This window comes from Varroa destructor, unplaced genomic scaffold, assembly GCF_002443255.2.
Source record: "Varroa destructor unplaced genomic scaffold, Vdes_3.0 BEIS01000005.1, whole genome shotgun sequence".
In the NCBI taxonomy this organism is placed as follows: domain Eukaryota; kingdom Metazoa; phylum Arthropoda; class Arachnida; order Mesostigmata; family Varroidae; genus Varroa; species Varroa destructor.
In genome coordinates, this window is record NW_019211458.1 from 175,523 (window position 1) to 198,111 (window position 22,589).

Genomic DNA, 22,589 nt, shown 5'->3' on the forward strand with positions numbered 1-22,589 from the left:
TAGAAATAGTTTGAGCAGTTGGTTAAAAAATATAGAGAAGGAAATTTCAAACTTTCGGAGAGAAAACCGGAACATGAGTTTCGCGGACGTAAATACTGAATAAGAGTCGTTATGAAAGCTGACTGGCCTCAAAGTACACACATATTAATACTCAGGTTTGGTATATGTAAAACTATAACACTTATTAACTTTATCAAACTAATTTTACAAAAAAAAAAAAAAAGTGGCCAAATATGCACCATACGATTGGCTTCTTTATCTTGTATCATTAGTTTTGCCCTTACTTATGGTTGACTTTACTTTTAATCTGACTGTTTTATACTGATACCTGAAGAGGTCAACAGCAGGCGGCAAATTTTCTTTCAGTGCAATAGCAGGAGTGGTTCAAGTTACCCGGGCTTAATGTAATAAGTTAAATCAGACTTACGCCTAAGTTTACGCCTGATTTTTATGTGTACTGTGAAGGTTTTTTACAATAAAGTTTTTGCGTACTGATTAAAGTATTTGTTATTTCTTACAATGTGGATAGTTTTTTTTTTACTAAATAACCGGAGTCAAAGCGTCGTCCAACTTTGGTTATTTGAAGGTAACATTTTTTGGGAACTAAAAATGTCAGCGGGGTTTAGGCAGATATTTAAAAAAAATATTATATATTCGTATTAATATTAAGCTACTTCGTTATGGTATACTCGATTGTGATGAAATAATACATTTTTCGTATTAGTTATAGGATAAGTACGATGCATCAACTACTGCAAACGTATTGTCGCCTCACCGGATGCCTGAAGACTGTTCGTGCCTGTAACAATAGTGTCAAAAATACCTCAGCTTTTCGAACGAACCCGTGGCGCCGCGTCCTCTAACGGTATAATGAAAAAAGCTTATGAGACCACTAAAACTTACATAAACGGGGGTCTGAGGTCGCGTAGCAATTAGGTCCTATATCATTAATTGATCTTAGTTGATGACAATTCAGATATTTTGTGAAATAAAATGCAGTCTCTTGCCGTGAGGCAAATTGTCTCTGTACAAAACCTGTACTTAGATTTTGAGGGGCCTCATCGTTTTTGAGTCCTTTTTACGTATTTCTTACTAATCACTCCAAGTATCGAATGGCATAACGGGCTGACGCGACGCAAAAAATGTGGTTATTGTCTATTTCTTGTTTTTGTCCATTTTATATGCCTACCGTATTTGAACGCTCAACGAATTTCTTTTGCAGTAACTTGGAAATAACAGTGACGTTCTGCAGGCAACCACGGGCTCGATGCGCACACCCATGGCTCGTTCCGGTAAGCCTTACAGCGCGCCTTATTAACAGTTGAATTTTTGTAGCAAGTGATTCTGAATACTTTTATACGTTTGCGTATATGCTACATGCAAGTCCTAAACATATAAGGTATATTTACAACGGTTATTTACTACTTGTGAAATTAAATGTCTGCAGCGCGTTATGAGCTTTTTATCTTTTTTGTACTCCTTTTTCAATGATTAATATTTCTTTTCTATTTAAAATCGTCTGGTCGTTTAATTTATATTCATTATTTAGCTTATTGTATCGAGCCTTACATCACGGGTATTTTACTCAGTGATTTTTGCAAAATCGCGAGCACAAATTTCCGGAAGGGCATGCTCTCGCCTCGTAGCATATCTGGCATGTCATAGCTTTTGTGAGAACAATAATGACCACAACCTAATAAAAATTCGTGTTATTACCCATAGGACCGGCAGACGCCAGTACAGCTTCCTGCAGCTGAAACGCGAAGCCGCCCTATCGATATACCTGAACCTTCAGAAATTTCAGAATATCAGAGCAGACTCCTAGCAGAGTCTGCTCAAACTGCGCACGCGACCCTAGTAAAAGGTGCCAATGGATATCGTGGGAAAGTACTTCTGTCCACGTCTGGTCGACTACCTCGTTGTTGTTGGCGCCAGCTCCAACCATCACAAGAAGGTTGGAAGTATTGCAATTATTTGTTAATGGCTGAGCTCATTGTGCGCTAAACAGTTAATATATTAGCTTCTACAAGCGTTACGTTTGTCCTAAATGGGCATATGACCTCACTAGCCTCCATCGTGTTCCCAAGCCTAAACTGGTTTACCTACTTTTGCATGTGGGGTTCCATTATCGAGGGGGTGTTATCGAAGGGGTACTGTTATATACAAATGACAACTGATGATAAATTACGAATAGCTTATTTTATTCTTAGGAGGTTGAGATAAGAATAATGGGTCCTACTTATGATCCTTGAAGCGGATACCGATCAGTATTATAAAAATTAAAACAATTAATTTTATTATTGTTCCTTTTAAATTATCTCATGCTATCTGGCTGTGTACATTTTATTCAGGTTCAACTGCCCAAGTTACTTCGCCGTTATCCCATAACCGACCACCAGGATTTCGCGTTGCCGCACGATGTCTGCTACTTCTGTCAACCGGAAGGCTGCCAGCTACGCGGAGCTAAACAGCTGGGAGCACGCGATTTTGAGCCATTTGTGTTCTCGCTCACTGAGAAAGACTCGTCTCGGGTTCGTTATGGAGTCTGTGTGAACTTACAACGGCGGCTATCGCACGCCCCCGCTCCGTCGGGGTCAGTTTGTGGCGCATCAGGCGCGCCAGCGTTGACCCATCGAGCCCCTCAATTCAGCCTGACGTCTTTCTGCGTCATATCGCATCATCCGTTTTTTTCGACCTTTCGCGAGTGTCTCGTTGAGCTCAAAAAAATCCTTGATACATTCAGTGAAGCCGGTGTAAAATGCACCTGCCAACAGCTTTGTAACAAGTAGGTTGAAAATTCGAACGCCGTTTCCGGTTTAACCTATTCAACGTATGAACACTTAGATATGATACATTTACTTTAATATGGTTATAACAGCAACCGGTAGAAGGTCTTAGTGAACTGTGAACTGCAGAGCAAAATTGTTCTCATGATCTTATGATGAATGAATGAATGATTATCTTGGTCGATAGTTTCAACAAATTATATCTGTTGATGTGACCTATCGTGAGGCCTTTTCCGGGGCTCAAATCGTATCGATTAGTACAGCGGTAACTTTCATTGAGCGGCGTACTCGTTGTTCCATTCAACGGTGAAAGTGGACGAAGCGTTGATTTATAGACATGGGAAGGCTTTTTAGTCCTAATCTTGTGCAATGCACTTTGTGGTAATTTTTGGAAAAATCTTTACGTTCCCTTACGTACAATGTTGATATTTAATCCTATTGTTATCGTTATTTTTAAAAATAAATGCATGATAAAAACTTTAAGCAACTATATTTTTCTTTATCATAAAGCGGGTTTTATATTGGCTAACGATTGTTTAAAGGTCTACGGGAAGGTACATGAGAACGATATGGTCAGATCGTTTTGATATAAATCATTGTAGTCAAGTTCGTTTATCATCAATTATAAATTAATAAGTTCCTCTGTCCGCAATGCCGATAGATGAGAATTTTACATGATTCCATTGTGCATGGATCATGTGTAAGAACGTAGGCCATCGTTTAAGGAGATCTTTTCAACAACACAACGATTTACAGGGATCCACTATGGGAAGTGTTCGTTTCACCCGATGTGGCTACGGCAACCCTTTGTCCCGCCCTCCTGGAGGTGATTCAGGAGATCGAGAAGTGGATCCTACGACTTCTTTCGTTACCTGTGCCCGTGCCTGAGAGGACCAAAATCGAGGTAAGGAACGCCCTTCCAGTCACGTACCTTCACAGAGTTACTTGCTATTATTTATTATACATATTATTATAATAATAATAATAGCACATAGTTATAAATAAAACGAGTAAATATTTTCTTGCGAGATACATTTATGTCTGTCGAAGCTAATTTTCTACGTATCATTCTAACGTCCCTTCCAGGTGGAGCTACTTTCTCTAACCCGACGCGAACAGCCAGTTGTATTTGCGCTCCCAGATCATAAACGTTTCTCTTTGCTTGATTTTCCCGTTCACTTGCCGCTGGAGCTATTGGGAGTCGACAACTGCATTGAAGTACTCAAATGTATACTGCTTGAAAACAAGGTAGTCATTTTCCACTACGCCTTAAATGGTTCCCTTTAAACCTATACGCGCTTTTTGCATCCGAGTTTTTGTTCAGTGAAACTAGATAGAGCTATATTGTTTATCGTTACAACCTGCGGTAAATCTCATCATATCTTCCTTGCTTTGTGGTGACGCAGCGACAAGCTATTCGTCTGGTATACTTAGGAGCATATATGAATTATAGGTTTGTTTGTCTCGTATCGGAAATAGGCCGTTTTGGCACAATGTTGAAGTTCTTCCTGAGGTAAGATTAAAGACATCGTCGAAAAAGGAAAATGATGGAGTAGCTAGTAAAAAAAATGAGAATTGCATTATCCCTAAATAGACCTGTTTTATCGAAGCACTGTCCTGTTTTGAAGTTGACAGCCACTCATGACGCCGTGATAACGAATCTTCACGATAAAATCACATCTTCAGAAATAATTGTTTCGCAGAACCGTCTGAAAACTTCGACGAGTTTGTCTACCTTCTTAGGATGCTCTGGTGTTGCAGACCTTTATCTGTGCAAAAAAAGGCAGCTTTATATACGTCGAGATTGCGACCAGCCTAGAGGAGCTTACCACGGAGAACCAAGCATCCGCAACTCATTCATTGTTATTGTCTCGGTTACATAGTGGGATGTTTTTATAAAACGTTTGTTTATTGTCGAATATCTCGGTACCTGGCCGATTTTAACCGCTTTAATCAATCATACTCATTCCTTTTTGACTCTTACTTTTTGTCCCCTATAGGTGGTGATACAGTCTCACAATTATAACGCACTGTCAATTTCAATAATGTCTCTTGTGGCATTACTATATCCACTGGAATATATGTTTCCAGTGATTCCGCTGCTGCCGACCATCATTGATGCAGCCGAACAACTGCTATTAGCACCTACACCTTATATCATAGGTATGTCTACCTTTGTAAGTAAACTAACAATATGGCTGATGGGTAACCCATTGAGCCTGTTTGCCATTCTGCTATAGGTTGTAGTTTGACAATTATGCAGCCAGATACCTACACGTTTTCGGTATTAGTGGATAAATCTCATAATTGCTCGCATCTACGTACACTGCACTATTTTTGTAGTAACTATGAAAAAGTTCAGGCTCGGAAGCGACATGAAAAGCAACCTGTTAATCCGGTTAGCGAAATCCGCGTTAACAAATATCATCTTTAGCTAGAGTACGTAGCACCAGGTTCCGCGGATAGGTGTGGATCGAGTGGCTGTTATCTTTCGATTTTTGTCTTAACAGAGCGCACTTACCTATACCTGAGTCTATGTGGCATCTTTTTTTTTACATACGTACATTTTTCTCGTATGTATGTATGTATGTATAGATATGCCGATGTGATAATGTATACGCACACTATATAAGCTTTTTATAAAAAAAAAATTGCATTTGTTGCGTTACCACAGGGGTCCCGGCGTCGTTCTTTGCGTCGAAATCGAAACAGCTTCTATTGCCAAACGATGTTTGGCTGGTGGATTTGGATACTTGTACAATTACCCGACCGTCTGGATGCGAACCAATACCGCCCCTGCCGTATCCTGAGGGAGCGTTGCTTAGCGAGTATTTCAGTCAGGTAACTCGAATATGATTATCAACGTGGAGCATATTACGATCTGGTCGATCCTTTCCTTCGGAACAAAAACCATTCATTGACCTTGGTGCTATTCAAGTACATCTAATTTGTAAAGCGACCGTGTTCAGACGCGCAGTTCTCTTCAGGCCTATGGGTGCGCATAGGTTAAGATAGGACGCTTGTGCATTGGATAAGCCGCCGGAACACTTACCGCTCTGTTTTATTCTGTGCATACCGTATATGCTCCTAGTCGGTTCGCTTTCTCAAAATTCAAATGATGAAAAGACCAATTATGTGAATGAGTTACGTTTAAAGGTGGCTCATCGAACTTAGGATCAGAAATTTATTTGGAAGTTCACATCGAAGAATATACTGTTTGTTGCTTATCCTAATGTGCTACGAGAGGTTTATCGTTATTTAATGCAATGATAAGAAATGCTGAATATTTGTTCCAGTTATTGGGCTCCATGAAGGTTCAAAGCTCCAGTCCGGTGGTCCTTGACGCAGATACCGTTGATGTTGCCATCCGGGTTTCGTTGGTCAAATTCTTCAACTCGCCAGGCGTGCTTCAAAATGTCCTTGAGCACACACGGACGTTACGCCTCTACCCGCGGCCCGTCGTAGCATTCCAAGTAAACAGTTTCCTGATGTCACGCGCACGTGATGGCGAACCACCGCCGTTCCTGCGCAAGCTCGTTCGAACGCAGGCCGTCGAGTACTTCATCGAGTGGGCGCTCAAACCTTCAAATGTGGCTTTCGAAAGAATCAATACAGGTATGATAAATTTCTATTGTAGAAACCTAACTCAAAAGCTGCGTATAATATTATTCGTATAAGCTTCTGCGAACTGATTACGGTCGGAACAGGAACTCATATATGACCCAACTGATCCATTGCTATCAGAAAGTCAGCGTCTTGTCAAAAACTAATTGTGCAATTTTTTTTTTTTACTGGCATGCTTCCAGGCATATCCGATGCTATGACGATTGGCGATAAACCAAAATGGTACAGCGATGAGTTGGAAGCTATCCAAGTGGCTGTTTGGAGCGAAAAGCTCGAGGCGCTGCTCAGAGACATCCAGGAACGAAGCCGAAAACAGGACGCTGAAAGTGGGTGTGAAAGCGAACCCTTTTCCTCAGATGATGACGAGGATGCAGTCGAACTTAATGGGGAGCAAACCCAACAACCTATGTTTGTTCGAACAGGTTAGTGTGCTATTGTACCCAAGTATGTGTGTGTGAAATAGACTGAACATAACGATGTGTTATTTCACCGATGCATACTTTGTGCAGAAGCATAGCGCTAAGTGAAACGCGCGTATTTGTTTTGTTACATACAGTATGTATCTGCCAAGTGTCGAAGCCTTTTAGGTTAGGTCGGAAAAGATAATCCGACGAAAAGTAACTGCAAAAGCAGTCAGAACCTCGGCTCCTTTTTCTACTTGTATACTAATGCTCAGTTCTACTAATCAAACTATACGTGTAGATATTTTTCTTTCGGACGACTAAGCCTCTGGCTTGAAGGAACAGAGAGATAAAGCCACTGGCCCAAGGGCCACTAATGACACCTACTAGAACACCTGCACGAATAAAGGATTTCTTTTATATCTATTTTTCGTCGTCCTATGCAATAGATTCAATGGCGGAAAAGCAAATCGAAGAGCGGCAGAATCCAACGGGTGCCTTTCCAGTTTTCTTTGATCATTCACTGATTTACCAGCCTCCAACCCAGCTCGTTGTGCCTGGCACGCCTTCGTCGCAACACACAGCCAGGGAACGCCGCGATTCATTTAGCGACAGTTCACTCTCTGACAACAACAATGAGGATCAGCAAACGCAACAAATCAACAATAATCAAAAGATAGGAACGCAACAGGCAGCTGTGCAGAAAAACAATAAATCTGACGATGCGGCCAGAGTTGGTAGCGGGCTTGAACGTGGGAAGATACGAGCCAAACAAAGGCCAGTAGGTCGTCGGGGCAGAGGTGGCGATCGATCAACACAGGCATCAGGAGAACAACATGGCAGTAGCAGTAGTTATGACGAGGATTCTGATGATGGAGTGAGGAGCGGTTAGTACACATCATTAGAGAATGTTGTGAGTTTATTGAAGGGCCATTTCTTGCCCGTTGTCCCAGTTGGATAATAACTATATATTTGATAAAGCTATAACTTACGTACTTGTAAAGACGCAAAGGACAACTAAAGTTATACCAATAGGAGGCACTGATGCACTCAGCTCGGACATTAACCACATTTATTCTTCAAATATGGTTTACGTGTAGAAACAAACCTTTTACTCACGTAGTGGAAGTAGATCATTATCCTCGGGGAAATATTTCTATTGATCGCGGTAGAACTTAATTTTCGAGCATTGCCTAGCGTCCGTTACAGGTCGCAAGACACTCTACTATATAACTACATCGTTGTGTTTGCCGAAACAATATTGTGTCTTGAACAGATAACTTATATGCACAGCATAAAATTGCCAATTTAAAGGTAATTGCATCTTGTAGAAGATGCCGCAAGCTGACATATGACAAACATTATTGCTTTATAACGCTCGCAAAAGGTATGGTGACTGTCAAGGTAAAATTGTTGACCGCTAACGGCTTCTCCGTTTAAATCGCGATGGCGTAACTAAGATCGCCTTTTTGGTTGAACTTAGATTTCTTAATTCCGCTGCAAAAATTATTAATACATAGTGATGGTGCGGCTGCTTCCACCAATGAAACCAAAAAGTACGCACGGTCCTTTAACTAAAAATGTCAATTTACATTCTACTAGAAAAATAAGTTCCTACATTCCTGTTTGTGCAGATGAATCAGGAGACGAGAATGAGTTCAGTCAGGACATGGAACAAGCCGCTGAAAAAATCGCCAAGAAATTAAGCGGAGTGTTATACCGGGCTGGGTCGCTCGGACAGAACGCGCAGAGCAAAAATGCCCATCTCATTGAAAAAATGATCAAGGCGAAGGAAGGATTTGGCAAGGTAGCATTTTTCCTATGTAAATTTTGTTTATAAATAATTTTTATGTACTGAATTCCTCGAAGCAATCAAATTTCATACAAATACTCAACTTGTCCCGGATTCTTTGCCCGGGTCATTTGCAGGCGAACAGAGCTGCTGAAGAATTTGCTAAGACAGCAGCAAGTGCCAGTAAAAAAAAGTTTGCACAAGCACTCAGTGGCGACCGAATGGCAGAAGCGAAGGGGATACTAAATGAAAGTGGACTCGACCGGGTCGCGGATCAAACGAAGGAAATCGCCGATCAAACAAAGAGTGTCATTTCCGGCCTCATCGGTACGTGTTAACCTGTCTTTTTTCATAAGGTCCTATTTTTACTATGATAGCATCCTTTTAGATCTATTTGTCTTGGGTCTACCCGTGCTTACTGGGGGTTACAACTTTACTATTAGAATTTGTATACGTGCTTGAGTTTCCAAGTGGCAAGGACGTCAATACTGTACAAAGATAATACGAAAAATATTAATGTGAAACGTTTTTATCGATAATCTACAAAATTAAAGCTTGCCGACCTCAAATTTGCCTACTCTTTAATCGGATCATTCTATATTGTGAATAGCACATATATTTGAGTTATAGATATCTTAATGGCATTATGAACACAATGATTGATGTTGAAATGTATTGGTCCAATTTTGTACGACGTCAAGAAATCGTGCTTTTCTTTATTCCTTCAGACCGAAGTAAATTTAAACTTATCGCTGTTTTATACTCGTTCTTTAAGGCAAAACTAAGGAGAAATCAGAACCACTAGGACCTATGGCAAAAGCCCAATTTAGCAAATTTTCACATCACCATCAGGGTGGAGACCGTAGGTCAAGCGGTGGAAATCGCGCCAGCCGCAGTTCGCTTGAGGCGAGGTATGTGATCATAACGTGTATTCCAGGCTTGGAAAGGGAGCAGCACAGGGCTTGCAAAGCATCGTTAGGACTGAACTTGTAAAATTAAGCCCTGTAGCTTGAGATTGATATGGTGATTCCTTAAATACTGCCGGATGGTAATATTAAGGCTTACTTAGAAATTTATCATATTTTCCCCCCATACGCAGGACAGCTCAACTGCTTAACTCAAGATTATTCATAGAAATGCGCAAGCATAAAAGCTGACAATAATTTAGAACACATTGCCTGCTACATAGATACGATACTGTCGATTTATCTAACGTGGATACGGGGTAACGGCTTGTTATTACCTGGTTGATCGAGAATAGTGAACAACAAAAATTCTTGTTGGAAGTCGTCACGGGCGTAGCGGAAGGCAAGGGTCTGAAGTTCTTGCAACAAGGACGCATTAAGCAGCTGATGGCTAGTGAAGGTCATCGGAACTTCGTGCTATCGAAACTGAACAAGGCGTTCGAGCACAAGGTGGGCCCTGATGACTACATCGAGGACGTGCGTATCTCCAAAGATGTCTTTAAAGGCACAGTAAAGATGCTTGCGTATATAGTAGAAGGTCTTGAAAATGACTACCAGAGATGCGGCACCGTAGGCATCGCAAGTGCCATGCAGGTCAGTGTGTACAACAGATTAACGAAAGAACAAGCCCTTCAATCTCCAACAACTTCTAGACGTTGCTAGCTTTTCACCACCCAGTCTTGTTTACAGCTTGTTTTGTATGTAAAAAGTGTAGGAATGGCTAGCGCTAGAAGGAAGAAGAAAGGAAAGCGCTAGAATTCGTTTGACGAAGAGCTATCACCTGGCCGAGTTACTTCCTCCATACATTGCCAATTTGCTGAATCGTGTTTTTCACAGTATCGCTTGTTTACTAAAAACTGAGTTAAATTATAATAGATTAGAGTTAATTACGAACTTCGGCGCACAGCGCAGACATCTACTTCGCTCTAGAGAGAAATTTCTTTGTAATTCTCAGGTACTTGAGATTGCCCACACGCATTATCATGACACATTAGGAGGAAGCCGGAGCAGTAGAGGTAGTTTGAGCCATAACATTTTAGGATCGACAAGCAATCAGAGTCTCTCGCAGTTGAGCGCGCAGTCCGCGATATCCACGGATACCATCTATCCCTCTGCTACGGGCCAAGGTAAGTTGGTAACGAATACAAGATATTTTAGGTCTGTGGTCATGACCTACAGTTTAACAGCCTATTAATAATGCTAAAATTATCATTATTGTTTTCTATCAGCCGGACAACAGAGCACAAATTACTAAAATCCTCGTTGTCCGCAAATAGAAATGGTCGCTCCCGATTACTTGTTTCAATCTCCGATTCGTCTCATTAGTTTTTTGAAGCACAAGACAACACAAATTCAGAATACGTACTCAATTATCGAGGCGTGGTTTGAAGAACTGGAGACCGAATGACAATATATAGGGCTCATGAGGAAGTAGAATTCGAATATAATGAAGGGTTGGCACGGGCAGAGATCCATCGCGTCGGTTACCTCTTTAGCCTGTTTCTCATCCATCTAGTGCGGGCAAAATGTCCTGCATACATTTTGCAATGCTTGCTACTTAGACTCTACGTAGTTCCTTATAGTGATATCCACTAGGTCGAGTAAATGCGCACTGTTTCAAAGTATTGATTGGTGGGTGTATAATCTACTATGATATGATGCAGAATTTACAGAGTTATGTATTTTTTCTCATTGTTGTAGGGGGACAAGAGACTCTTGGACGAAGCAGCGGACGACCATCGTTAGACCTGGGCGGTATGGGAAGAGGTCTGTTTTCGCGTGGGGGAAACGTGCTTTTTCGAGTAGATGCTATCAGTGATTCGTCGACGTCGGAGATGTTCAAAAGTGGACTTTCCAGCATGCGACGAATGATGAACAAAATATCTAACAATAACCAGGTGCGTCGCGATATGGCGTCAGGACACTGCAGGACCTATAACATATAGCTATCGATAAAAATAATTGTGTTATTAACTTCTTAATTGGTTTCATAAAACTCTATGTTAGGCTGTATGTGCGCGGCTATTTCGACATGTTATAATATTGAATTTCTACGGATGCTAATCTCATAGTAGGGCGTTCCTAAACTTCACACTAATCGAAACCCATGCGGACTTTTTTTTCAATCGCACTTTTCACTTTGGCTGAACCTCTTTATAACTTAGTAGTATCTTCTGCGCGCTTTGCATGGCTGGGCCTTCAACTCATCTGTCTCCGTATTGGGGTAGAACATAAGTGAATTCGTATTTTTAAGCTGGTTAGTCAATACGATGTCTTTTTTTAAGTTACATATGTGCGAGGTGTGATTCTTATTGGCTGTCCAAGGACTATTGTGTTTGGCATTCCCGCGGTTAGGGGCAAATCACAAAAGATGCTTATCTAAATGTATATATTCCAGGAGCATTTACCTAACCCCTAAGCTGAGTGGGCCCACACATCCCCGTATGCACCAAAACGTTAGCCTTCCTGTACGCGCTTTTTCCAAAAACAAACAACACAAAAAAGCCTTTCTTTTAGCTGTTCAAATCTTACTAGAAATTTGCAATGAATACACAAAAGTACATGTACATTTATCCATCTTCATATTATGAAGACAATATGAAGGCGTTTTTAAAACAGAATAGAAATCTTGCTAACAGAATAAACAAATAAGGTAAAATACATAACGCAGAGCGAGAGAATTGTATTTTTCTATGCGTCGCGTCATTGAAGGAACAAGTCTTCGGATACGAGCTGCGTGATATCCCCCAGAGATGCCTACTCATCGGCACAAATGTACCCCTTTTCGTGGCAAGATTCATTAGTATATACAACATGGGACAACTTACGCACTGCATAGCAAGCTATCACACATCGGTTCGTTTTAAGTCGTTCCTTTCCTGTTCCATCCACTATAGCATCAGTGGCAAAGAACCAGGAGTTGACCTCTGTTCCTCCGGTCGACTCGGTCGAATGTATTCCAGGTACAAGCGCGCTTTGTTAAGCTAAACTGGCATTGTAAATTTTCACCTAAAAATGCAGGCTTCATCCGGTCTAGCCTAGACAACTGATTCTCCCAGGTCAATTTAATATTATATGTGCCCATTGGCGCGAGCTTGATATTGAAAAGGCGTATTTTCGTATTCAGGGGCATAACGACGGCTTTTATATAGGGCTCTCTATTAATGTTTTTCTGACGTTGCGACGCATGCTCGGAGCAGCAAGTTCCGAAGCAAAATAAAATTAGCTCTAAATAGTAAAAATGTTTCACGCAATTTGAGGCAAAATGTGTAACAGAAGAATGTCGTTTGCTCTCAGTAGACCCACTTTTCGAAACTTGATGACTTCCTGTTTTGTCCAAAGTTATTCCTAAACCGGCATTCGTTACGTATTGCCGAAGGTGCGTCAATCTTTGTAGAACATCAGAGTGACTTATCTACCGATCGCGAGGTCATCGGCATACAGCAAATATCCGCTCTTACGGGCTTGAGCTTCTCGATTATGTTGCTCGGAGAATAGTCCAAATGGACTGGGATGAGTAGGGGGTTGGGGCTGTCGCCATTCCTGTTATCTACCATAAGGGGTCCAGTTCCGCCAAGCCGCCTTATATCGAAATAAGATTCTCTTGCAGAATCGAAACAATGAATTGGAGGAGTCGTGCCCCGAAGAGCTGGAGCAAAATCCGGTCGCCTTGAATGTCGTTCTCACCGTATAGATGAATCGTCTGCTTCTTTTTCTGCTTATGAGGCATCTTAGCTGGGCAGGTAATCGGTGTTGACTTCCCTCTATGGAAGCCATGTTTTTTTTTTTATCTGGGATAATGCCTCGAGTTTCTAGGAAAGTATGGTGGAAATCACTTTGTAACAATTTTTTTTATCAGAGCTTTCCTCGGTAAGATCGCCTTGACTTTCAAACAACGGTCCAGTATTCTGCTATAATGTAGACAGGTGTTGAACAAAGCATTTCAGCAGTACTGCTTTTTTGAAGTGTTTAGGCCTAATTCAATCTGGATCGGACGCCTTGTTAAACTTGAGCCACTGGATCGTTGCCAATACCTAATCTGGCTTGTCTGCTCGCTGCCTACTACAGTGGCTCTCTGAGTACAATGCTCCTGGAAACGTACATCTACTAAAAATAAGCAATAAGGATGCCTCATTTTATAAAACAAGAACGAGACCCAGACCGTCGCAGCCGTTTCTATGTGAACGTTGGACCGCCTCGAGCAAAAGATCGATTTTTGCCTGTCACTTTCCTCGTTCGATCCGGTAGACCCGTTGACAACCCTTGCGTAGTGTATTGGAAAGAGGACGCATGGCATAAGTATATGTAAAAACATGAACAGGAACCCCCCCTAATTTCTCAAAATAAAGAGAGCAACGCATGACGTGAGTTAATAAATTATCATTTATCAAATTTAGTAGATAGAACCGTTTATTTTAAAATAGATACTACTCAACAGACCATATAATAACTTATTATATAATAATATACACTTTCACTTGATTTTTTACAGTTACACAATTTGGATACACCAATAAAATTTACTGTAAAGCATGACCTGCAATTGTTTACTTTATCGATTCATGTTTGTTTCGAACTAAGCCTTTAGTTCAAATCTATGGCCTTTTTGTAAATTGAGTCTCAGCCTGTGCTGATTGGAGAAACATTCAGCAAATGGCTATGGATAGCTGACATCAATACCACGTAGGAGCTAAAAGCGAGAAGTTGATGATATAAAGCTGTACAGAGAATAAAAGGCTTCCATCGACGTATCGTTCGTAGCAAATACATTAGTTCCAAATCAAGTGAGAGTTAAAATAAATTTTGGAATATATCTCAGTATTGTTAGTAACTAGCCTAATGAAGGATTGCAGCCTAATTGGCAGGCCTTGCAAATCACGATACGTTCATAACAGTTCAGCTCGCGGCTTTATTTTCCTAAAAGAGAAAACCTAAAGACAACATAACAGGTTTTTCGGGGTAAAGGGAATATTTGAGACTCCTCTAGCCTTTTCCATATGAATTGTTTATGAATTAGAAGCAAGATGAGAACTATGGAGAGCACAAACAAGTATATATATTAAGGTCTTTTCGAACTGTAAACAATTATATATTGAATTATAACATTGCACAGAGTTTGGTGGGAGAATCAGATAGTGCCAAACGGACCCTTTGGCTAATACCGTCAACTTTTCAGGTTCATAAATTGAAACAAGTTGATGCTGTTGAAAGTAGGCGTCTTTTAAAACTAGTCCCTTTTTATTGTGTTTCTATGTCTTCCTGACGGATTCCGTTATGTAAAAGGATGAAAACTATGAACTTCCTATGTGAAAAGGATGAAAACAGGAAGACAAAGATAGGCGAACATAAACGATATACGATAATAACAGCTCCGAGCCGCTTATGTATCATGTACACATGCTATACCTACATGTATTACATGTTCTGGCGTCTTGTTTCAGTCGGATGTATCAGAAACGGGTTCTATTTCGACAAATCCTATGTTCCTACAGCGCAAAGAGCGAAAGGGTTCGGCCGCGAGGTCAGCAATCTCCGATGGTGACGCTGACCTGGTGGGTACTGCTGAACAGCCAACCACAATAATGTAATATAAATGACAACTAGTGAAGTAGCGTGTAGTAGTAAAATGTGAAGTAGCGACATCTCACGACCTCAAGTTTCGTTACAAAATCGAGTATCGAGAAGTTGTGGCGAGCTCATATAGATACAAGAAAGAACGTATGTCTAACGCCTTTGCTATTCGTACCTACTTATACTTCCACTATTTCTCTTGGTTAGTTTTAACGTCGTTGGTTTTCTTTTGCTCGATTTCTTTGTTTTCCTCGTTCCGATTGTATGGTCTAGTAGTAGTAGGACCTCAATATTATGGTCCATGCCAGACAGATTTCTTTAGCATACATTTAGCCCGCCATTTTTCGTGTTCCTTTTACCAATGCATAGATACTAAGTGGTATCTTTTTTGCCGCTACAGGAACAACTTATGTGTGAATCGATGAATACTACTGAATGCTATAGTAAACTATAGAAACATGATTTTCGTTGATTGTCTCGGGAACTTTCTTTTATAACGTACGAAGCTGACCGGTCTGCAATCTATGTCGTGACAAACCTCTGGCACATTATTATAATTTGGCGTCCATTTATCTATTCGAAAAAAGATGCATCTAATATAACCTTAAAATCGCAAAGGGATATATCTAAACTGATGGACTAAATGTTTTAAATGTCTAAAGAAAAATTAAATTTCTGTTATCTTTAGCGGAAACTTCAGAATTCTCTAGATATTAGTCAAACACTCAGAAATATTCAGTTACTTTATATCTTAGCAATTATTATGTAACTCTACGTGAGACCTGAATGAAAATAACCTGACAGAAACACTACTAATTACACTAAGGGCAATGTTCCAAGACTCACAATAAGCATATGCTATATATATTTAAATGATCGAAAAATTTGATATTTCTTCTCATCTATGAATCGTCATAAAAAGACGTCAGGTTTAACAAATATCATTTAAATGTCATTAAAAAAAATGTAGTTCATACAAAATAAAACTTCTCGACAAGATTCCCCTTATAACGCAAAGCCTTAGGTTTGTTTAGTAAATCCTATATTTGCATTCTTTAGATAAAGGTGACGCTTCTGCAGTACAATGAGGTAGTACAAGTGCTATGTGATTTACTATGATCATCGTGACAGATGTCGTTAGGTGGATTTCGAAAAGAATCATTCTGGTGTGCAGGACGTCCAGTTACTGCAGGGACGCGAGCCCTTCCTCGCGTGTCAAGTGTTGAGCAACCCGAACGGGTCTATGTCTATCAGGAGCTCCTGAAAGAAAGAAGCTCTCTCTGGGATCACATGGAGTTCTGGGAAGACGTGTTTTATGACGCGGTGACTCAGGAACGGGATCTTATCGGGATGGATCAGAAACCCGGCGAAATGATGGAAAGGTTGGTGTGCATGCACGATGCATCACGTATGTTGATATATATATATATAGACATATGCATGGCAGTCTGTTCAGACAAAAAGTTCCTTCACAAACCCCCTTCATAACTGTTAATGCGATTTGCAGATATACAGGTTTGAACAATTCAGACCAAAAAAGACTACAGGAAGATGAAGACAGGTTGTTGGCCGTGGTCTTGCAAAATCTAATTGCGTTCATGCTGATGATGAGTGTCAACAAGGACCGAATTCGCCAAAAGGTAGCGCTGACAATTTCACTGACGTTGGCCAAAATAAATGAATGTTTCAAATTTAACGTTCAATACTGCCGTTAAGCATTAGTTCACTAAGGAAAACTCAAAAATATCCGAACTTTTTTGGCCTAGGCCACTTTGAAATGTTCAGAATATTGATGAGATATCATTTTAATTTTTCACTCTAAGAGCTTTCACAGAGTTGCGAAGATTAATGAATGTATGGACGTATTCATTGTTTTTGTTAAAAGAGATAGAATAGTACTGAAGAGTACACTTATTTAGAGAAAATGCGGTCAAAAATAGGACGGGACAGAGCTTATGACAATTCCTTATTGTTCATACTACCGAATGATAGCTCGATGCATTAGGCACTCGAATAGCTCGTAAAACTTGCAGATTTCGTCCTTCTGACAATGAAATAGTAATCTGATCTGGCGGACACTTTGACCTTCAATGATTTCATCTTTTAGGCTCTTCTAAGTTAATTATCGGTTGTTTAAGTCTGTTTGCTTCTTTCAATGTTGCGTCTACAGATCCGACGCTTGTTAGGCAAGTGCCACATATCACTGGCCTATAGCGCCGAAGTGAACGACGTCCTTGGCCAGCTGGACAGCCTTGATGGCAACGATCTAAACTTGAAGCCGTTAGCAAGTCAGCAAGTTCTACGACAGACGTTTACCGTTCGCTTTGGAAGCGATGCCGCCGAGACTACGCGGTTCATGGAGGTACGCACGAGCATCAGATATATACGTAGCCATGGATATAATATACACAGCCAGATATAATGACAGTAATAAAATTCATGATGTAAAATAGCCAGATATGATAAATATGCGCCGTGTTTGCCTCACCTAAACAATGCTTTCATATGCACACCTCCGTCCCGTATCCATCACTGAGTTTTTTTTTCGAAGTTCCTTATCAGAGTTTTCGTTTTATTCGATCGTCGTTTACATCAAGCATGCGTGTCATATCATGGTTCGGGTGATATTCTTGATTGAACACTTGATTACTAGGTGTCAACTGTTACGAAAGGTGGATCTTCTTAAATCCAGTTTCTTAAAAATTTAAAAATAAAGTTTATTAAAAATGTAAGTGTAGCTATATCTGGCTTTTTCCTCGCGAAGCCCGCTCGCAGCTGTATAAGTTTCAAAACAGTATCAACTTGAGTCCAGTTTTAAGTCAGATAGTGTATCGTAGATCGTAGGAAAGATGAGATAGCATCAACGTTAATACCACAAAGAACTCCAAGAGGAGAAATGAACAATGAGCCATATGCTCAGAGCAATAGGTCACGGCTGATATCAGTAATAGCGCTAGAAAATGATGTGTACTCTTCAGCTATTTGAACAGCAACATCACCGAATGAAAGAGGTTTCAGTTGTGAGTAGCTTCTGATTGCTGACGATAAATATCTTCCTCAAAAAGTGAAAATAGTCTAAGATGAGGTCAGTTTTTCATCTACAATACACCGTTTTCTCTCTATAAAATAGTGTTCTTCAAGACAATATGCTCATTTCCGCCCTCGCATTAGTCTTCAGCGAAGTTTTTTCGCAGCTTTTTGCCGTTCGAAGCCTGTTACAAAGCCTACCTTCAAGTAAGCATCTAAGCTTTGCTTACCCGCCAAGGGGTTCGTGCGCTGTCGTTCCGTTCGTGGGCTCAGGGGGCGAAAGGAATAGATCGACACTAGCCGTATATAATGTAGGTAGGAGATGCTTTTCTTTGATAGCGGATAGAAAACGTAATTCTATGATTGTTAGTATAAATAGTGTAAAAAAGGGGCTTTGTACTCGACATTTCCTTCAACAGATGTTCAATATTTTCGAAATTCGTATAGTGTTTCCTTTCGAAATAATGCAGTGTTTCACAATCGCATGAAAACCTATTTGATTTGGTCAAATGGACCCGTTGCCAGTTTCAAAAGTAGGAAAATATAAGAATAGCAGATTAGCTGCCACTTCTACCTGTCGTGTATATTATATATCTGGTTATTTTATGTGCAACTTGCTGTGTGCAGGTGTATAGTATATAAACAGTACTTCCTTGCTTCTATGCTTATGCCGCCGAAACTGCTTTATTGAAGTACTCCATAAAATCCGGAATTCGTTTTGCGCAAGGGCTTTTCCTTTTTTACTAGCTTTTAACTTGCGAAAAAGTTACATTACTCGGCCATATAAGCAATTCTAATGAAGGTTATTTTCAATAGTTGCAAGAAAAATGTTGCTTTTTAAGGTTTACATTCCCACCTGTCCCTATAACTATCTAGGAATTATTAAATTAAATAGTTTATTAATTGTCGCTAATAAATGACTTTGCGCTAATTCTAACAAGCACGTTTTATTCTCTTTCTCTTTTCTGATCCGTATATTTATATTATTTCGTTTATTATATATTGCGTTTCGTCTGCTATCTACTTATTTATTCGCTCTATTATCTCCGTATTTTGGTTTTCCCATCATTTGCTTTACCTGTCAATTAATCACTCTCTCTATATATAATCCTCCGCTACTTCGTACCTTTTATTTTCGTGTCTCTTTCGGCTGGATTGGGAACTTCGCCATCTGCCGCATCGCGTCCTGCTGCCTTGCCTTCGTCGCTTCGCCGCTCTGCCTGCATCTCATTTTTGTGCCTAAATCACCAACGTTTCCAATTTGACTTGATTTCATTCTAATTATCAAATGGCCGACTTTACTTATTGAAAAAATCTTCACGCCTTTTTCTGGCCGTGGGCTTGAATTAACGATATCGGTAACAACCTGACGAATCAATATTAATAATCGGTGATACTATTACTTATCTATTATCTGCGTCCTCTAACCGTCTTCATTTCTACTGATTCTATTTGTCACCTACCTTTATCTACAATATTCGACCCTACTTCGCACTATTTTCTTCACGACGGTCCTAATAACGTCTAACTGAAACCCCTTTGCCTACATTCGTTTTGCGCCTGTTAATCTATTCCCTTATGAATGACTGCTTCCTATTCCCCTTCATCCTGGTAACCTTGGCAGCGGACGCGTCACGCTCCCTTAGAACTTTGAATCTTCCCGCTTCGTATTCCGTTCATTACTTCTGTCGGGTGTCGATTCTGCATCGGTTTGGCCTCGCTTGAAATTGGCTTCTATTATACATTGGTTGCCCCTTTTGTGGCCTACAAAGCTGAGTCTTTTTTCAGTTTTTTTTTCAAATTATAGTATCTTCGTTGTGTGGTGGGGGAGGGGATAAAAGGAGGGAGTGGGCGGAAATAATTGACGTAAGTTCTCGAACACAACTAGTGGCATCGACATAATTACGATGCAGGTTCGGGAGGACGGCTTGATCGTTCGAGCAGCCAATGGCAGTATTGTCGAGCGGTATTTCTTCGAGCGCATCGTTAACATCACGTATTGCCCCACGAACAACGTACTCTGTCTATGGCGCCAGTCGGGCGCCGAGATGCAGCTACACAAGTACTACACATCGAAGTGCAAGAAACTCTACTATTGCATTAAGAGTGCCATGGACAACGCCATCAGCCGCGACGGGCTACACAAGCCGTTGCCGGACCTGGGAGGCGAGTTCCCCATCGAAGACATGCAGACGGGCGAAGGTGGTATCCTTCAGGTCTACGTGGATGGTGTGGGACTCCTTTTCGAAAACACCAAGGTGAATCACTATGCCATTCTCGAACGTTTCTCGTTCTTCATTCTGCACAGGACTGTTTTTTTTTTTTTTGCTTTCCAAATTTGAGCCTACTTCAAGGATGACTGTTTGCCAAAAAAAAAGTTAGAACCATACGCAGCCACTGACTAAATCAAACTTGATTGACTAACCTGTGTATTTAAAATTCCTTCTGGCAGAATTGAATAAGGAAGTTAAAATTTTGATACAAAAGTCGCGAAAAGTAACGTTTCGAAAGTAAGACCTGAATGAGGATTTTTTTTGTTTATCACATGCATACGTTATTCTAGGCACTTATTGATGTCTATAAGGTACGGGGAATTAGATCGTCGAAAAAACAGCTGCTCGTAGGATTAAGCACAATGTCCTTGCTATATAGAAGTAGGTCGACATGCGGGTATTTAATGTAAGAGGCAAGCAAACATAATTAACAGCTTTCTTAAAATGGTGTATGTCATGATGCTGTATAAGACGTTTTTCTTTAAAGAGAGAAAATAATTATATTTAATTCGGCAATTGTTATTGATGATAGAGCTACCAAAGTATTTAGGAACAAGAATCAAAAGGAGTGGGAACAACCCAGAATCGTTAACATCGTAATCGAATTTAATGTGTTTTTCTCGCTTGGTCTGTTTGGGCATACCCAATACGTCGGGCTATCACAGCTCAATGACTCTCAGCAAGTTGTGTGTCTACAGCAAAAAATTTTCGAATTAACAACCGCTTGTGTCATCAGTCAAGGCAGCAGATCGAAGATCTGGGTTTGTTTCAAATTATTTGCTAAGACGGTCCTCATTGGATATAAATTGGACACTTTTTTGAACGCGCAGTAATCCATATACAGAGTGCTGTGTTGGCTTTCATTAACACTAGGATACGCGTACTGCTTTACTAGACCCAGAGCCATCTGTCGATGCTCCCATCTGTAGAGAGAGATCTGAGTAGTTGTAATACGTTAATTCCTCGTGTGGCTCGAAAAATATCGTTTTACAGAACATTGTGCTTCACACGGTGAATCTATGACGACGTTGATAGCTTTTTTTTGCTCCTGAATCATTTCTATACGCAGTCATACCTAAACATATGCTTTTTATGCGTTCGTCTCTCTTAGTTCTTCGTCCGCGTGGAGAACATCTACAAATGTTATCATACAATTGAAGGAGAGTTCGTTCTTGAAGAATACAGTAAGTATCTAAACCATGCACGCAAATGTCTCCAATCCTTAATGTCGCAAACAGACGGTTTACTGCTTAAGTCAGAATCAATGTCGCTTGCTATTTGACCTCTTAGTTTTTATATGCGGTTTGGAAACAAATGTAATACATAAACAATGTTGTCTCCGCTTCCTTATTGGTAATACCAAGCTTTATGAGAGGCTTACACGTGACTATAGTATGCCCATTTTGCATTAATTAGTAAATCTCAAATTACTAATGTTTACACTATGTTGCGCCTGATTTGTTTTTCAGATCCAAAAACAAAGAAGATTGCCGAACGTAAATACCGATCTAAAATGGCGTACAACATCTTCTACGCTGTGCTGTGTGTGTTCTCGTATCTGGCTGCGGGACCCGCAAAAACGCCGTCGCCGAATGCCCCCGACACCAACACAAACATCCAACACCAAAGTGCCCCTACCCCTCCAGGCGGTGCCCCTGGCATTGGCAGCTCTGGAGATCAGAGTGAGTCCGCACCCGATATTACAACTAGGGCCGCCTCCACTAGCGGCAGTCACAATACCCGAAACGGAACTAGCACAGAAGCAGCACCCTATTCTTCCACAAACCCATTCCTATAAATTCCTTTGAAGTGCACTCACTCATAGTAACCACAGGATTATCAGAATTTAAGAGTAATGACACAAACAAATAGCGTTGTAACAAATACCGATAATGATAATGGCTGACAATTTTCGAGGGCTTCAATGGGCGGTTCGGAGCCATACGTACGCCTTCAGTCAGTGAAGCGTAACTCTGCCAATAGACGTCGCTGAGTGCATAGACAACGACATATTTGAACTGATCAGCATGATCAGAATATAGTCAACAATAAATACGGAGACAGAGAGCTTTTGAAAGTCAAGGTCACCCATGAGCTTGCATCAACAGTATAAAGATTATAAACCGACAAACAGTAGAAGTACGATTAAA

At 40.5% G+C, this 22,589-nt stretch overlaps 1 protein-coding gene and 1 long non-coding RNA gene across 16 annotated transcripts in view; one reads left to right on the forward strand and one right to left on the reverse strand.

Annotated features, from left to right (window-relative positions):
• Rab3-GEF (Rab3 GDP-GTP exchange factor) overlaps positions 1 to 22,589 on the forward strand; it is a 36,529-nt gene that overhangs the window by 11,425 nt on the left and 2,515 nt on the right. For 7 of the 12 annotated variants that reach the window (XM_022808934.2, XM_022808935.2, XM_086990860.1 and 4 more), the window contains 24 exons: positions 725 to 865; positions 1,223 to 1,292; positions 1,723 to 1,954; positions 2,352 to 2,785; positions 3,543 to 3,690; positions 3,873 to 4,034; positions 4,787 to 4,949; positions 5,461 to 5,627; positions 6,083 to 6,401; positions 6,593 to 6,832; positions 7,261 to 7,698; positions 8,446 to 8,618; positions 8,741 to 8,930; positions 9,379 to 9,514; positions 9,865 to 10,162; positions 10,524 to 10,695; positions 11,270 to 11,466; positions 15,010 to 15,120; positions 16,271 to 16,521; positions 16,647 to 16,779; positions 17,310 to 17,501; positions 20,080 to 20,424; positions 21,551 to 21,623; positions 21,909 to 22,121. In XM_022808934.2, coding sequence (XP_022664669.1) covers positions 1,871 to 1,954; positions 2,352 to 2,785; positions 3,543 to 3,690; positions 3,873 to 4,034; positions 4,787 to 4,949; positions 5,461 to 5,627; positions 6,083 to 6,401; positions 6,593 to 6,832; positions 7,261 to 7,698; positions 8,446 to 8,618; positions 8,741 to 8,930; positions 9,379 to 9,514; positions 9,865 to 10,162; positions 10,524 to 10,695; positions 11,270 to 11,466; positions 15,010 to 15,120; positions 16,271 to 16,521; positions 16,647 to 16,779; positions 17,310 to 17,501; positions 20,080 to 20,424; positions 21,551 to 21,623; positions 21,909 to 22,121 — 4,639 coding nt within the window. In that variant the 5' untranslated portion in view covers positions 725 to 865; positions 1,223 to 1,292; positions 1,723 to 1,870. Of the gene's footprint in view, positions 1 to 724; positions 866 to 1,222; positions 1,293 to 1,722; positions 1,955 to 2,351; positions 2,786 to 3,542; positions 3,691 to 3,872; positions 4,035 to 4,786; positions 4,950 to 5,460; positions 5,628 to 6,082; positions 6,402 to 6,592; positions 6,833 to 7,260; positions 7,699 to 8,445; positions 8,619 to 8,740; positions 8,931 to 9,378; positions 9,515 to 9,864; positions 10,163 to 10,523; positions 10,696 to 11,269; positions 11,467 to 15,009; positions 15,121 to 16,270; positions 16,522 to 16,646; positions 16,780 to 17,309; positions 17,502 to 19,790; positions 20,425 to 21,550; positions 21,624 to 21,908; positions 22,122 to 22,589 lie in introns of those variants that run through there. The other 5 variants (XM_086990859.1, XM_086990863.1, XM_086990858.1 and 2 more) reach the window with 3 other exon arrangements.
• LOC147755143 (uncharacterized) overlaps positions 5,918 to 22,589 on the reverse strand; it is a 45,750-nt gene continuing 29,078 nt past the window's right edge. For 2 of the 4 annotated variants that reach the window (XR_015329006.1, XR_015329007.1), the window contains one exon: positions 19,268 to 19,405. This is a non-coding gene — a long non-coding RNA (uncharacterized LOC147755143). Of the gene's footprint in view, positions 6,381 to 10,934; positions 14,500 to 17,627; positions 17,835 to 19,267; positions 19,406 to 22,589 lie in introns of those variants that run through there. The other 2 variants (XR_015328999.1, XR_015328998.1) reach the window with 2 other exon arrangements.